The sequence below is a fragment of the Hyperolius riggenbachi genome, chromosome 2 (genome assembly GCF_040937935.1).
Source record: "Hyperolius riggenbachi isolate aHypRig1 chromosome 2, aHypRig1.pri, whole genome shotgun sequence".
Taxonomy (NCBI): Eukaryota; Metazoa; Chordata; class Amphibia; order Anura; family Hyperoliidae; genus Hyperolius; species Hyperolius riggenbachi.
This window is the reverse complement of record NC_090647.1, coordinates 453,997,338-454,012,201: the sequence shown is the minus strand read 5'-3', so window position 1 is coordinate 454,012,201 and position 14,864 is coordinate 453,997,338. Positions and strand designations below refer to the sequence as shown.

General features: G+C 43.0%; 2 protein-coding genes across 3 annotated transcripts in view; one reads left to right on the top strand and one right to left on the bottom strand.

Annotated features, from left to right (window-relative positions):
• Positions 1 to 11,406, top strand: part of SMYD4 (SET and MYND domain containing 4) — a 62,315-nt gene extending 50,909 nt beyond the window's left edge. The window contains exons 7-11 of the mRNA XM_068270076.1: positions 4,804 to 4,961; positions 5,039 to 5,171; positions 8,082 to 8,198; positions 10,452 to 10,575; positions 10,650 to 11,406. Of these exons, the coding sequence (XP_068126177.1) occupies positions 4,804 to 4,961; positions 5,039 to 5,171; positions 8,082 to 8,198; positions 10,452 to 10,575; positions 10,650 to 10,803 (686 nt within the window). The 3' untranslated portion in view covers positions 10,804 to 11,406. The remainder of the gene's footprint in view (positions 1 to 4,803; positions 4,962 to 5,038; positions 5,172 to 8,081; positions 8,199 to 10,451; positions 10,576 to 10,649) is intronic.
• Positions 11,407 to 13,024: 1,618 nt separating this feature from the next.
• SERPINF1 (serpin family F member 1) overlaps positions 13,025 to 14,864 on the bottom strand; it is an 88,918-nt gene continuing 87,078 nt past the window's right edge. For both annotated transcript variants that reach the window (XM_068270074.1, XM_068270075.1), the window contains exon 8: positions 13,025 to 14,557. In XM_068270074.1, the coding sequence (XP_068126175.1) occupies positions 14,295 to 14,557 (263 nt within the window). In that variant the 3' untranslated portion in view covers positions 13,025 to 14,294. The remainder of the gene's footprint in view (positions 14,558 to 14,864) is intronic.

The window sequence follows — 14,864 nt, the reverse complement described above, 5'->3', positions numbered from 1 at the left end:
GTCCCTGCCCGCGTCCCTTCCCTCCCCACTGATTGAAGGGAAGGAACGCGGGCGGGGACCGGAGCTATGCAGGAGGCGGGGGGAGCGGCGAGAGTGACACTACAGATGTAAACACAGCCTGCAGTGCCAGCCAGCACGATTTATGAGGGCATAGCAGAGCGCAGGGGGAACTTGTCGGTGATTGAGATAGCAATAGGGGCTGGGCAATATAGGCAGATCCAGCCTCTGTGTGCAGATATCATTCTTAGAACCCCACCTCAGGTTCTCTTTAACATAGGAATTGTGGTAGGTATTTTCCACTACTGCAATTCAATTTGCAATCACTTTCTGGGTCGATTTTCAGAGTGATTGTGCATTGCAAATGTAATGAGAATGAAAAATCGCAATTGCATAACAAAATTGATGAAAAATCGCAATCGTTTGCGTTTGTGATTTGCTTTTGCGATAGCTGGTGGAAAAGAGCCCTAAAAGTGTCCCAGAGGTTCCATAATCCTATAGTGCTCCCACACGGTATGCAAATGCCAACTTTTCTCAGGAAAGTGCGCTTAATTAGTGATCAGGGGGACAACCCATCATAACAGTTTAATCAGCCATGACTTTGCTGATAGCTCTATAATTGCAGATTACAGCAATGTGGATATCAGAGCTTCTGTGAAGGTGTTTTGAATACCAGAAACACTAGGATTTTATATAGAGTGTAAAGCAACCACAAAGTCCCTGTAATAAAAATAAACAAATAAAAACCATGCTAAATACCACTGTGCCTGAAGCAGCTGTCTGCAATTACAGCGCTGTAACATTTTCAAGAACATAAAGGTATGTTTTATGCATTTACTTACTGGGCTTCTGTGATGCATTTTAGGAGTACCTTCTTGCTCACATAAAGCAGAATAATTGCAAATGCTTTCTGTTTTAAAGGAACACTATTGGGAAAATCTTAACATTTTAATTACATGTAAACACATTCAAATACGAATTACTTTTCTTCCAGAGTAAATTGAGACATTAATTACTTTTCTCCTATGTTACCATTACTTTCAGTAGGTAATAGAAAACTGGCAGAACTGACAGGTTTTAGACTAGTCCATCTCTTCATAGGGGATTCTCAGGGCTTTCTTTATTTTCAAAAGCACTTTGTAAATGTCAGTTGCTCCATCCAGCTAGCAAAATAGTGTGCAGGGAGGCTGGCCAGCATCTTTGTATAAATCATTTTCAGGGATTGTCTTTATAAAGACTAAAGGCCATGCTGAGAATCCCCCATGAAGAGATGGAGTAGCCCAAAACCTGTCAGTTCTGTCAGATTTCTACCACCTACTGTAAGTGACAGCAACATATGAGCAAAGCAATTTATGGCTCATGTTACTCTGGGAGAAATGTACTTCTTATTTGTATGTGTTTACATGTATTTAAAAATTTAAATTTTTTCACAATAGTGGTCCTTTAAGAAGGCTGATTTATATTTAGATCGCTTCTATGATGAAAACACCGGATACAGCATCTCCGATATAACACAGAAATGTGACAAGCACCATGCAATGGGGGTATCTACGATATATGCATTACCTCTAGCATAGCTGTTTGTTTTATAGCGTACCTGAACTGACATGTGACATAGGGGCTGGTTTACATAGCGCCGTTATCATTACTGTACACAGACAGTGCACTGCAATTTTACTGGTACTAATAGCAGCAGAATACAGCAGGTTGCAGAATTAGGATAATACAAATGTTTCTACTTGCTTAACCACTTCGGGACCAGCACCCTCTGCCCCCTTAAAGGGATCCAAGCAGCTCTTGGCTTCAAATAGTTGCAAGGGCTGACATTGTTCAGAAGCTCAACCCCTGCTGTTTTACAACTGCTATTATCCAGGCTAGGTGTGACATTCTTCAACTGTAACTGATGTTTTCTGTTTGAAGTACAATGGGGGTTTGTTTGTGGTCAATTAAGTCTAAAGAGGCAATTTCTTATCTGTTTTCACCATCTCCTGCTCAGGGACCGCAGGTCCTTTGCGGTCGGACAAAGTGGCTAATTTAACTCTTAGATGTAAAAAAATGAGGTAAAATTAAAGTTTTTTTTAATAATAAACCACGTTTTTAGAATGCATTTTTTATTTGGTATAGAGCTGCCCTGGGTGTTAAAAATGATGCTCGGTTCACTTTAAGGACCAGAGGGTGCTGGTCCAGTAAACTGCCGCTTCCCGAAGAATCGCCGCTAAAATCCGCTGCTCCCGACGGTCACGCCGCTCTGTTCCCACCGCAGGCTGCTCTCTCTGCCGTCGGTATGACAGCAGAGCGCTGTGCGCTGGTCAGGAGCCGCTTTCATTGGCTCCTGACCCTGTCACTCCATGTAAGCCAATGGGAACAGCTTACATGAATGACAGGGCCAGGAGCCCGGCTCACAGTGCTCTGCCGTCATAGAGGCGGCAGGGCAGCATATTGCGGCGAAGATCGGGCGGGGGCGTGCGGTCAATGAGACGTAGAGTTTACGTCCGGTCAGAACCGCAGCGCCCCCTGCCCACCGTAGATTTATACTGCGGCGGTCCGCAGGTAGTTAATATGTATAGCAGTGCTCATGTTATTTATGTACTGTGCAGTGTGTGGTGCTCTGCTGCTATTAGTTCTGGTAATATTGCTGTGCATATTAAAGTAAACCTGAGATGAGTTAAAAGGAGGAATTCATACATACCTAGGGCTTTCTCCAGCTCCCGTCGCCCTGATCACTCCCTCGCCGCCGTTCTCCGCCTCCTTGATCCTCCTATGGCTCCCGGCAACAGTACTACTGCGCAGATGCAGAACGCTCCTGGCCATGGGAGCGCGACAGGGTACCTCATGCCGATTCACAGAAGTTACCGGGAGAATTGCGGAGAATCCAGAAGGCGGATGACGGCGGCAAGGGAAACAGCAAATCAAATACAGCCTGATGTCCTGAAAAGAAAATAGAAGAGAAACACTTCTATTTGTTTGGTAAAACATTGCTTATTGCATTGTAGTGTTAAAAAGTGCAAAGGGTCATTACCTCTGTTTGGGTTGTAGCTTAATGAAACTAATTTTACATAACACTGTCTTGGCTGCTTCTTAGAATTGAGTCTTAAAAATGCATCCCAAAAACTGAAAAGAGAATATACTACTAATGTTCTATTGACCATTAGTACATACAATTAATGAAGAACTGTGGTGAAAATAATGTAGTGAATAAAATGGCTTGCTTTTGTAAAATATTAATTTATAAATTATTCAGTGAGTGTTTGTCTGTTGTCTGTTCTTTCCTCACCCTGATTTACATTCTGAAATCTATCACAGGCAGCAACATCTTTAGTCCTGTCAGGCTCAGCTCTGTAGAATTTTTGTAGAATGTTTTGGAGAATTCCAAAGCCAGTGAATAAAATGTCTGGCCACCCAGAATGAGAGCCCTCAAAAGACTTCGGAAGCACTCGCATGCGTGGTAAAGAGCTGGCCGTCTTCAGAAGCACTAGTGGACAGTGGACTAGTCTTCCGAAGATCCTGGAAGGTGTATTCGACCAGTTGTTCAAATACCTGCCAGGGGTGTAACAGTGGTGTTACGAGGACACAGAGAGAGGAACAGGAAGGCCCTACACTGCAGTGTTCCCCAACTCTGTCCTCAAGGCCCACCAACAGTGCATGTTTTGTGGAAATCCACACAGGTAGTTAATCAGCTCTGCTGAGACACTAATTACCTCATCCGTGAATGTTGGTGGTTTCCTGCAAAACGTGCACTGTTGGTGGGCCTAGAGCCTAGGTTCTCAACATGTGGTACGCGTACCCTAGGGGGTACTTCTGATGGTTCCAGAGGGTACTCGGGCTTGATATACTTATCCAAGAATAACAAATTTAGAGTTTAAGAAAATTAGAACTCTTATTTAAACAACACCAAATCAGTATTTTAGATAATCAAAAGCAACAGCAAATGCTTGGAAATGGTTTAGAACCATTATCATGTACTACAATTAAATATATATTTATCAAGGGTACTTGTGATAATGTTTACTATGCTAAGGGGTACTTGGTGAGTACAGGGTTTTAAAAGGGGTACATACCAATAAAATGTTGACAAGCACTGGCCTAGAGGACAGGGTTGGGGAACTCTGCTCTATTGGATCCAGAGCCCCCCCCCCCCCCTCCATAGTAGGTAAGTATCAGTCTTTTTTTTTATTATTATTATTATTATTATTACATTTATTTGAAGTTAAAGTGTTTCTGAGACAAAATAAGTTGGTATTTATACTTCCATGGGACTTCCTCCAACCCTCTTGAGGCTGATCGGTCCCTTGCTGTCTCCCGGGCCGTCCAGCAGTGGACTGGAGTTGCCCATGGAGACGGCAAGGGACTAAGTGGCATCACAGGGGCCGGAGGAAGTCCCAGGTAAGTATAAATCCTAAAACTTATTTCGTATCAGGTTTCAGGGACACTTTAATATGCACGGTGGCGTAGTGGTTAGCTCTCTCACCTTGCAGCGCTGAGTCCCTGGTTCGAATCCCAGCCAGGGCACTATCTGCAAAGAGTTTGTATGTTATCTCCGTGTCTGTGTGGGTTTCCTCCGGGCACTCCGGTTTCCTCCCACATTCCAAAAACATACAGATAAGTTAATTGGCTCCCTCTAAAAATTGGCCCTAGACTACAGTACTTACACTTCATACTGTAATATAGACATATGGCAATGGTAGGGATTAGATTGTGAGCTCCTTTGAGGGACAGTTAGTGACAAGATATATATATATACACTGTACAGCGCTGCGTAATATGACGGCGCTATATAAATACTAAATAATAATAATATTTTTATAGGACCACACAAATTACGAATGGACTTTAAAGCAAGGCAGAAGTTACTGAAGAATCAGTATTTCTTTGTATGTAGCTGCAAAGCTTGTACAGAAGAGCAGACGTCTTCGGTTAAAGCAACATGTGACTTCTGCTGTGTAAAGTGTCACGCTGCGCTGGAGGTGATATTTCTGCTTGTGCAGTTCTCACTGAGCTCTGCTGACATACCACATGTATAATGGCGAGTTTCTCTTCCCAGGGAGAAGATGAGCTGCGCTGTGCCAACGTCTCCTGTTCACACACTGCGGGGAGGCAACAACTGCTCCTCAGGATGGAGAGGCTTCAGCATGTTGTTCAGAAGGCTCGAGAACACCTACGGAACAACCATCCAGGTGACAGCTCAATTAACATTACAGCACGCATTCGTGTTAATTGGCCAGTGAAATTAGTTGCTATATTTCATGTAGGTGACGGGGTAATGGATAACTAATTAAGTATAATTTAAAATATCACATACATTTTACAGTGAGATAAAAAGTAAGTTAAAAGCCTTTTTTGCATATTATTATATGTTTCTGGAGCCAGAGCGCCCGTGTTTGTAAAGTGCGGTTGAACCGCAGCATTGTGGATCAGCGTTTCATCTTTAACTGTGTGGAGTCTGAATGCGGTAAATGAAACACTTCAGTGCTCGCTCTTCTTGCTGGATCTCGGCTCTGTTGATGTGGTATGCATACATTTGCAATGGAGCTGGACAAAGCTTTTTAGCTTTCTATAGAATAGAACTTTAGAACATCTGTCAAACTTTTTTTGATGTAGGGATGTGAAATTATTGGAAATCCTGTAAAGAGGACTACAGATGGCAGTTAGCACCCATGTGTGGTTTTTATGACTCTTGTCTCTATAGGCCCATACCCATGACGCGATTTCTCAGAACAATTTTTTACGACTAATGTTTTTTCAGCGATATTGCGCAACATTGTTTAGCAAAAATCAGTTAACCTCCTTGCCGGTTATCCCGAGCTCAGCTCGGGGTAACCTGCGCAGGAGGATTTCTCAGGCCCCGCTGGGCCAATTTGCATAATTTTTTTTCCCTACACGCAGCTAGCACTTTGCTAGCTGCGTGTAGTACGCGATCGACGCCGCTCGCCACCTATTCGCCGCTACCCGCCGAGCCGCCCCCCCCAGACCCCTGCGCAGCCTGGCCAATCAGTGCCAGGCAGCGCTGAGGGGTGGATCGGGATTCCCTGTGACGTCCATGACGTCGGTGACGTCATCCCGCCCCGTCGCCATGGCGACCAGGCAAGCCCTGCAGGTAATCCCGTTCTGAACGGGATTTCCTGCTTACTCTGATCGCCGAAGGCGATCGGAGTGGGTGGGGGGATGCCGCCGCTCAGCGGCTATCATGTAGCGAGCCCTGGGCTCGCTACATGATTTTAAAAAAAAAATATTTAAAAAAAAAAGTTCTGCGCTGCCTCCTTGACGGATTAATTAGACCGGCAAGGAGGTTAATGGGAGCCTGAGGTGGGCTCAAAAAAAAAAATAAGTTACCTGATCAACAGGGCTGAGTGGATCAGGTAGCCACAAAAACCACCGCTCCTGTGGGCCGCAATGGCCCACTTTCACTTGCATGACCAGTAGGTCTTAATGCTGCACTGAGAGACTGTGTGCCCAATGGCAGCTCTGTAAACCCTGCAGGAATGCCCCTGGCTGGCGTTTTAAACAGAGAATTGTTCTCCTCACTGTTTACCTCAGAGATATCGACAAATATTGTAATCTTGGGGGGCTATAGCGCAGCAGTGGGGGGGGGGGCAGAGAGCGGCAGTTGGGGGACACAAAGGCATGTCTCTGCGTCCCATCTTCCCTCTGAAGATCCACCTCGGGTTCTCTTTAAACAATATTTCACGACGCATGCCACCTGTGCCATTCGTTTGTTTTTGAACAACCGCCATGTTGGATTAAATCGTGGAGGATGATTCAGATTCTCATTGACTTTTGCGGGTTTTGCTGCTATCATGCAAATGATTGTTTAAACGATTGTTCATTTCTGACAACGCCGGCAGATTCAGCCAGGTGGTTTGGAAAACCATCAATCGTCTGTGGAGATCCCCGATCTGTATGCCCGTGGGTACTGAGCTTAAGGTTACATATATGCTCTCATTCTGTTCTGAGAGGAGTACCAATTTGCCTTCCTAAAATGGACAATAAATGGAGGGAAAGTATCCAGCACTGCGTTCTACTATTAAAAAGAAAAAGCTTTATTCCTTACAGCTTACTCACAGTAATACCGTGTACAATAGAAACTGATGACATACCCGGTCCCTATGGTGAGGCTCTGGGGCAGCGTGAGAGCAGCGGGCTGTCTGATGACAGTTTCACTTCTTCAGAGTCTCTGTGGAGCCCCTGAGCCTCTGAAGATGCTTATTTAGCAATACAGATACTTTTTCTCTATTTAAGGTCATCTGTATACTGTTTCATCAATCCTGAGCACGCTATGCATGTTAAGACACCTGATCCACTGCATCTGCTCTCTGTGGAAGAATCTTTGAACCGGTGCACATTAAGCCTTAGAGCCTCTTTCTTTCTCCTCTATAAGAAATAACTAATCCAGACAATATTTGAAAGTATTCAGCTTCATGTGAGCAGGAAATTGATACCATAATACTTCAGGACTGTGATGGAATATGCAAATGATTCTTTTATGTTCTTGAATAGTCAGGCATACATCCAGAACCTAGTAGACAGTTCCAGGCTTTTGTAAGTGCAAGATATAGATTGGTTTGACTCTATGGTAGAGCTAAAGGTGTTACTCTGTGCTAAAACTTGTAAGGTAGAGGTGTTACTCTATGCTAGTCACTTGTGAGGTAAAGGTGTTGCTCTATCCTACAACTTATGAAGTAGAGGTGTCTCTCTATTCTAGAACTTGTGAGGTAGTGGTGTTACTCTATCCTAGAACTTGTAAGGTAGAGGAGTTACTCTGTCCTAGAACTTGTAAGGTAGAGGTGTTACTCTATGCTAGAATGTGTGAGGTAGAGGTGTTACTCTATCCTAGAACTTGTGAGATAGAGGTGTTACTCCATGCTAGGGGACAAAGACAGTTAGACACACCTGTTTGTAGTTTCTAAGCCTGTCCCCTCTCCAAAATGAAATAAAAAAAGTTATTGGTTAAAATACTACTTTAACTTTAAAAAACAATTCATAAATAATGCTGTATGGAATTCAGATAAATAATTTGCAAAAAGCTGATGTCTGCATTCATTGTTTCCAAGAACACTTTTTTGATAATGATCTCTCTGTATCTATAGATGTGGCGATTAGGATGCTGATGTCATGTTTATCAGATGCCAGAAAATTTCTTTCTAAGAATCACATGTTTTTTGGGGAAATTTTTGATCAGTTGGCACAAGTTGAAGCATCAACAGGTACTGTATTAATAAAATAGAAGGTGTCCTTTAAAGTACAATTAAAGTTAAATACCAAAAGCACACAAGCATGCAGCAAAATGCCCTTTAAAATGAACCCATTTTGAAGATTTAGAACCTGTTTGCGAATGGTCATCAAGATCAAAGAACATTGGAGGGGAACCTGTGGATTTGGAACAGACACTAATTATTATTGGTAAAGTAAAATGCTCATCACTTTTTTTGTGTAATGCTGTTCAGGCTTTCGCTTTCAGCACTTCTCCCATCAATCACTTAAACTAAAAAGTACAAATGGGGGGAGGGAGTTGAATTCCACGTACCTGGGGCTTCTTCCATCTCCCTGCAGTCTTTGAGGTCCCACGGTGTTCTCCGGGTCTTATCCATTGTTCCACTGTCACTGCAAGTAAAGTTCAAGACTACGGTAGGTGCATGCACTGTCCTGGATGTGCACCTCCTCGATCACACTTCTGTGGCCACAAGTGAATGCATAGTTGTAAGTTTTTATGAACTGCACATGCACAGAAGATTCCTGGCCACAGGAGCACAATCAAGGAGGCATGTGGCCAGGGCAGTGCATTTGCCATAGTACGCGACCCTGCCGGGCTGTGGACTTGGAAGTTCGAATTAGTTCAACTAGGAACAACGCTTGAACATCAGGATGGGGAAAGAGAACAGGACGGTGAGAGGACCAGAAACGCTCAATGGTATCCAGAGCCTTCCCTCTACATAGGTAAGTATCTCCTTCAGGTTGAGGAAGCCGGGAGAACCGTCAAAATCGATCAAGGACTTCATCCTCTTCCATACAGCACCTGCCCTCCCCGAGACTGTCCCGGGACCTGTAGACTCCACATCTCCTCCCAGCCATCTTCGAACGGAGACAGTAAGAGCCCTATTGGGCAACCCCTGTATCCACACATTGCTGGAAATACAGTATATCATAGCATGGACATGTGGACTTTCTAGATACATGCTAGAATGATAGTCGCTAATTATAGCTCTGCAAGACATCGGATATAACTTATGCTGTGGTAGTGACGTTAACCATGCAAATCAGGTGCCGTTGAATGACCCACTGAGGTGGCTGTTTATTCTGCTATGCTATGCTTGCCATACTTGCTGCTAACCCAACATGCTGAGGACTATTGAAGGCTGCTGAGTACGCCTGTAAAGGCGGTGTGTGTTTTTGTTTCGCAACTACAGTATACCTTCATGCTAAACCATATCCTACAACTGACTGTCATTCATAATGACAACTGCATTTTTGCTTATGTGTTGAAGTTATTCTGCTGCAAGGGGATTTACAGTATATATGAAGTTGTTTCCTGTCTCTGCAAATACCATTATCTGGCAGGGAGTTGAGTAGGATGAATGAACAATCCTTCTGCATCATCCCTTTGAACCAATATACTCAGGCTAATGCATAACCATTGTGGAGGAACGAGCATACCTATAATCTTTGAAGAGTTCTTTCTCAATATTTTTGAAAAACTTCACATATGACTGTTTATATGGCATGCTGAACCGGTATATACTTTTTGATTTTTTTGGCTGCGCAGCCTTTGGTTACACCAATATTTTTGCATTTATGATACTGTGAACCATTATAAGCCAGATAGGAGTTTTTTTCTCAGGGGTCCATTTTGGATTTGTAAGGGGAGTTTAGGGGTTAGTGTGCCGACATGTGATTTTAGATGGTTTTTACTATTCAATGAATAACAATTTTGCATTTTCTCATAAGCTAGTAGAATTTGTATTCAATCAAGACATACTCCTCCTCTTCCTTCTTTCCTCGATTTTGGGTACACACGATGCGATTTCCCGCTCAATCGGCGGGATCGATCAATTATTTCTGACATGTTCAATCGGTCTCGATCGATACAGCGTTCGATTTTGCACACTTAGCATTAGAAAATCGATGGCTGTATCGATCGAGACCCGATCGGACATGTCAGAAATAATCGATCGACCAGTCGAACGAGTGGGAAATCGCATCGTGTGTACCCAGCATTATCTCACAATTTTCTGAAAAGTCAATTGAATAGGGGTACTAGACTAATCACTGACTGGCAGCGAACTTTAATTCTGCTATATACTTGTTTCTGTTAGAAATTATGTGAAAGGACTTTATTTTATAATCTAAAAATTATTGGCCATTCATCCTTGGAATATATACTGAACTGATAGAATTAAGCTTTTCTCAACAAGAACTGAATTTCCCTTTAAACTGAGTTTCTTGTAAATTGCGATTTATAGGAAACTGGGCAGCAGCTGCAGGACATCTGAGGAAGAGTATCAAACTTGTGAGACTGCATTACGGACCTTCAAGCTTAGAACTTGGACATGAGCTGTTTAAACTGGCACAGATATTATTCAATGGGTAAGCGCATTAAATATTTGATGATTTTCCAGTGATTTTGCTTGTAGGATTACTATGTATACTTTCCACTGTAGGTGTGAAGTGGCAGATGCTATGAAAACTATTGTGGAAGCCCAAAAACTCCTTGGCTTGCACTTTGGGCCTGAGCACTGCTTACTGCAAGAACTGCAAGAAATGAAGACATGCCTGCTAGACCTCCCTGGGATGAGAGCTTCACTGGAGAAATAACTGGGGTTTGGGACGCAAAGTTAGAGACTTAGACTTCATTCACGCCCCTCAAGAAGTTGTGCCGTTAATGAATTTCAGGAGCAATTGGACAACACATGAATACAAATCTTCAGAAACTTACATTTTTGGGATTTTTTTTCCTGGTCATCAGTAGAAGCCTACGTTCCTGGCTCTATAAAATGCCTTCTTCCATTGGGCTGAGTGAAGTACTGTTTTTCTGATGCCAGGATTGTAAGCTTTAATGTGCAAGTTATACATACTCCATTGTGGTTGTCTTTGATAATAAACACTTCAAAATTATAGTTGTGGCAGCTTCGCTATAGCTGTGAACTCCTCTGTAAACTCCTGGGTTTCAGTCTCGATCATATGGGATTAGCGTCCCAACTCAGTGGAACATATTGTGTTTCATAAACCTGCAGTTCTCAGCAGACACAGAGAACGAGTGGTAACACAGCCTTGAAGCACTTGTACAGTTAAATGGAAAAGTTTAGGAACCCCTCTGTTTTTGGGCATCATTGGCTGAGCTTTCAAATGTGACTTGACTTTAACCTCCTTAGCGGTATGCCCGACACTGTGTCGGGCATACTGCTCGCTGGCCACAGGAGTCCCCCATTCTTAATTAATTTGATCAAATGGCTGCAAAACCTTTAGCTAGCACTAGGCTAGCTAGTACAGGTGTCTAGCACCCTCCGATCGCCTGCGATCCTCCCCGATCCCCCTGTTAATACATTACCCAGCCTGGTTCCAGCATTCGTGCAGCCTCCCCGCACAGCTCCGGTCTCTCTATGGGGAGGATCTGGTTTGCGCATAACATCATGTGGGATCCTCCCCATAGTGAAAACCGGAGCTTTGCTGGGAGGCTGCGCCAATCACTGGAGCCAGACTGGGTAATATTTAAAGGGGGGGATCGGGGCCGATCGGGGTGCCGGATACCTGTACTAGCTAGCCTAGTGCTAGCTAAAGGTTTTGCAGCCATTTGATCAAATTAATTAAGCTGGGGACACAAACTAGCAAAACCTCCTGAGCGGCGTAACGCTCAGGGGGTTAACAGATACAGTGGCTGTGACCTTCCATTTCCTGATTCCATTCTGTACCTCTGAGATAGCTTTTTGCAGCGTTCCCCTAAATCATGATACTGCCCAATCTTTGTTTTTAGATCTTACTAGAGAGTTGCTTTTGAGGGTTCCGTGCTGTCACTCTTCAGGGGAGGGTCAAAAAGAAGCACAACTAGCAGTTGGCTACCTAATGCTGGGCATACACGGCACGTTTATGCGCCGGAATCGATTCCCGCTCGTCCCCGCGGGCGCTTCCTTCTCAGTGCTTATCAGCGCTTAGTTTTTGCCTGTTGTCTGCCCGCGGGGATCTAGCCGGGAATCGATCCACGCGGTGATCGGACATGTCGGAAATTATCAATCGAGCCACCAGCGGCTTGATTGATAAGAAGAATCTGGGCCGTGTATGCCCAGCATTACATACCGTTTCTCATGATTTGCTATACCTGTCTATAAAGACTTAACAAACTAAGCCAAACAATTTGGTGTGTCAAGTAATCAGTATTGAGCAGTTACATACATTTAAAACAGCAAAATTACAAGGTCAGTCTGAACCAGCCCATTGTCACTATTGTTTGACCCGCCCAGAAACAAAATGTACAGGTAGCAGAAAGCTAGCTAGAGTGCACTGACAAGCACACACAATTCAAGAAAAAGATAGTCTTTCCACCACTTAGCTTCTATACAGTTCTTATATGAACTTAGCAGTCTGTCTGCTATTGTAAATTGCCTTGTTTTTGTTTTTTTTGTTCGGGTGGGGGGGGGGGGGGATTTAGTTTGGCATTGATCTGAGTGCATTTTATTTATCATAACTTGTGCAACTCCCTTATAAGAAACCACCAGTCAAAAATAATTATATTAGACATAACAAGATCGGCATCTCCCTGTGTGTTCACCTGATAGGTTACTTATCTCCCTATCTTCAGCTCCCAGCATTTATAGATGAAATCCATTATGTTCCTCTGCCTCTGTCAGCACTTTAAAGCTCCCAGGACACTCCCGGCATTAATGTATTTTGTGGAACAACTGCTAAGAACATTCTTGACTAATTAGACTTGTTATACGTTCTTGTGAGGGTGCTATTCCCTGGGCATGAATTATATTAATAAACTTCACAACCCAATGACAGGGTTAATATTCCACTGATGGAATAAGGCGAGGAGGCATGATTCCTGAGCAATAAGTAAAACAGACTTTATTGCATTGGACTGTTCAGGCATATATTAGGAGAAGAGGTCAGCTGGGACCTCACCACTTGGAAGGAACAGAATGATACAACAGAACATCGGTACTGCTAAAGGGATTGTACAGTTATTATTCTATAGGTTTCTAAAATAATCAAATACAAGATGAGTATCAAACACCTAATTAAAAGATAATTCATTTTCTCTTCACCCCCGACAGATCATGTTTTGTCTTTTTTCTTGAAATTTGGTCTGCCTCTGCGATTTGTACAAGTGCCTATAGACTAAGTTAAAGTAAGCACTAGATACATTCTGCTACACAACTAAGATACAATTTGATTGTGTTGATAGCAGTGTTGGTGTTTGAATTCAACTAATTGAATTCAGGACACCCGAATACTCCCGAACGTCAGCACCATTTCAGTGCCGAACAAGCAGACGGGGTCGGGGAGTTCACTCACTTGCGCTTCACAGCGCGTTTCACATGAATGCAGCTTCAGAAGGAGGAAGTATTGGAATCACGTGAAAAGCGTTGTGAAGCACAAGTAGTGAACTCCCCCCCGACTCGCTTCTTTGGTCCTGAAATGGTGCTAAAGTGTTGTGTTCAGCAGTATTCAGGTGTTATACTATATGTTAAATTTGAACACCAACAATAGTTCATAGTATAGGGACTTAATTCACAAATCAGACCTTCGAACATTTATCCAGTGTAGTCCTCAACATGGTGTCATTTAAATCAGTGTTCACAAGTACTCATAGAGTAAAACCCCAGATTAAACACATTAGTCATTTGGTACTTTCCAAACACTCGATTACTTAGTACACATGCATGTAATATAGCCTACATCCAAAAAACAAACAGCCATCTTTAGTAATGCTAATAAATATGCAAAATGCACTAATCCACGACAGCCAATCATCAAGGACTTCTTCACAAATCTGACTAGTGAAATCAGTTCTAGTACTTAAGGTTCTCTGCATGCTATAAATGTGCTTTACATGGTAATTGTGGCTAAGGTAGATCATTTTTCATCTTTCATGCATGCACTGTTTGGTAAAATTTTATGTAATTGTTTTACAAAATTTAGCCAGATTGCTTGTACGGTTAGGAAGATTTTGAGGCAGAGCCTGAGGTGCCAATCTTGATCTTTATAGAGAAAGTAGTAGTTAGTGGGCAAGAGGAGCCAACTGGTTAATTCCATCGTTGCCAATGGAATCAAAAATGGTTTGCCATCAGTTACTGGATTTATGATAATTAGCGAGAAAGTCCTTTAGGGTTCATAACTTTTCCAATGAACAGGAGAGCACCATTATCATCAGCGCGAATGACAAACAGGAAGGGGCGGTCCAGATGGTACTCTAGTGGAATGTGATTAATCTGTCTGGGGTCCACCTTTGGTGCTTCATCTCTCCCATCTTCATTCAATTCCAGGACGACTTTGTGCAGAGCGTGGGTGAGCTTTAGTGACTTGGAGGAGATTTTACTGAAGTCGGGGGTGGAGAAGAGAGGCTGGAGTTCTGTAACGGAACAACAATACATTATACTAAATACAAACATATCACATCTTCCTGTCATTATTTGTTTTAAGGCAATCTATACATTACTTTACATTCTATTCAGAACAGCCAACCTGCATTGATGAAGCTGAGCAGTTTTCCTGCTGAACATTAGAATTGTTTTTGCATGGGACATTTAAAAATAAAAAAAAAACTTTTTACACATTTAACAGACTGGAAACTCCCGGCTCTGGCCCCTTAAAGAGAACCTGAACTGAAAATAAAAAGTCAAAATAAACATACACAGGTCATACTTACCTGCTGTGTA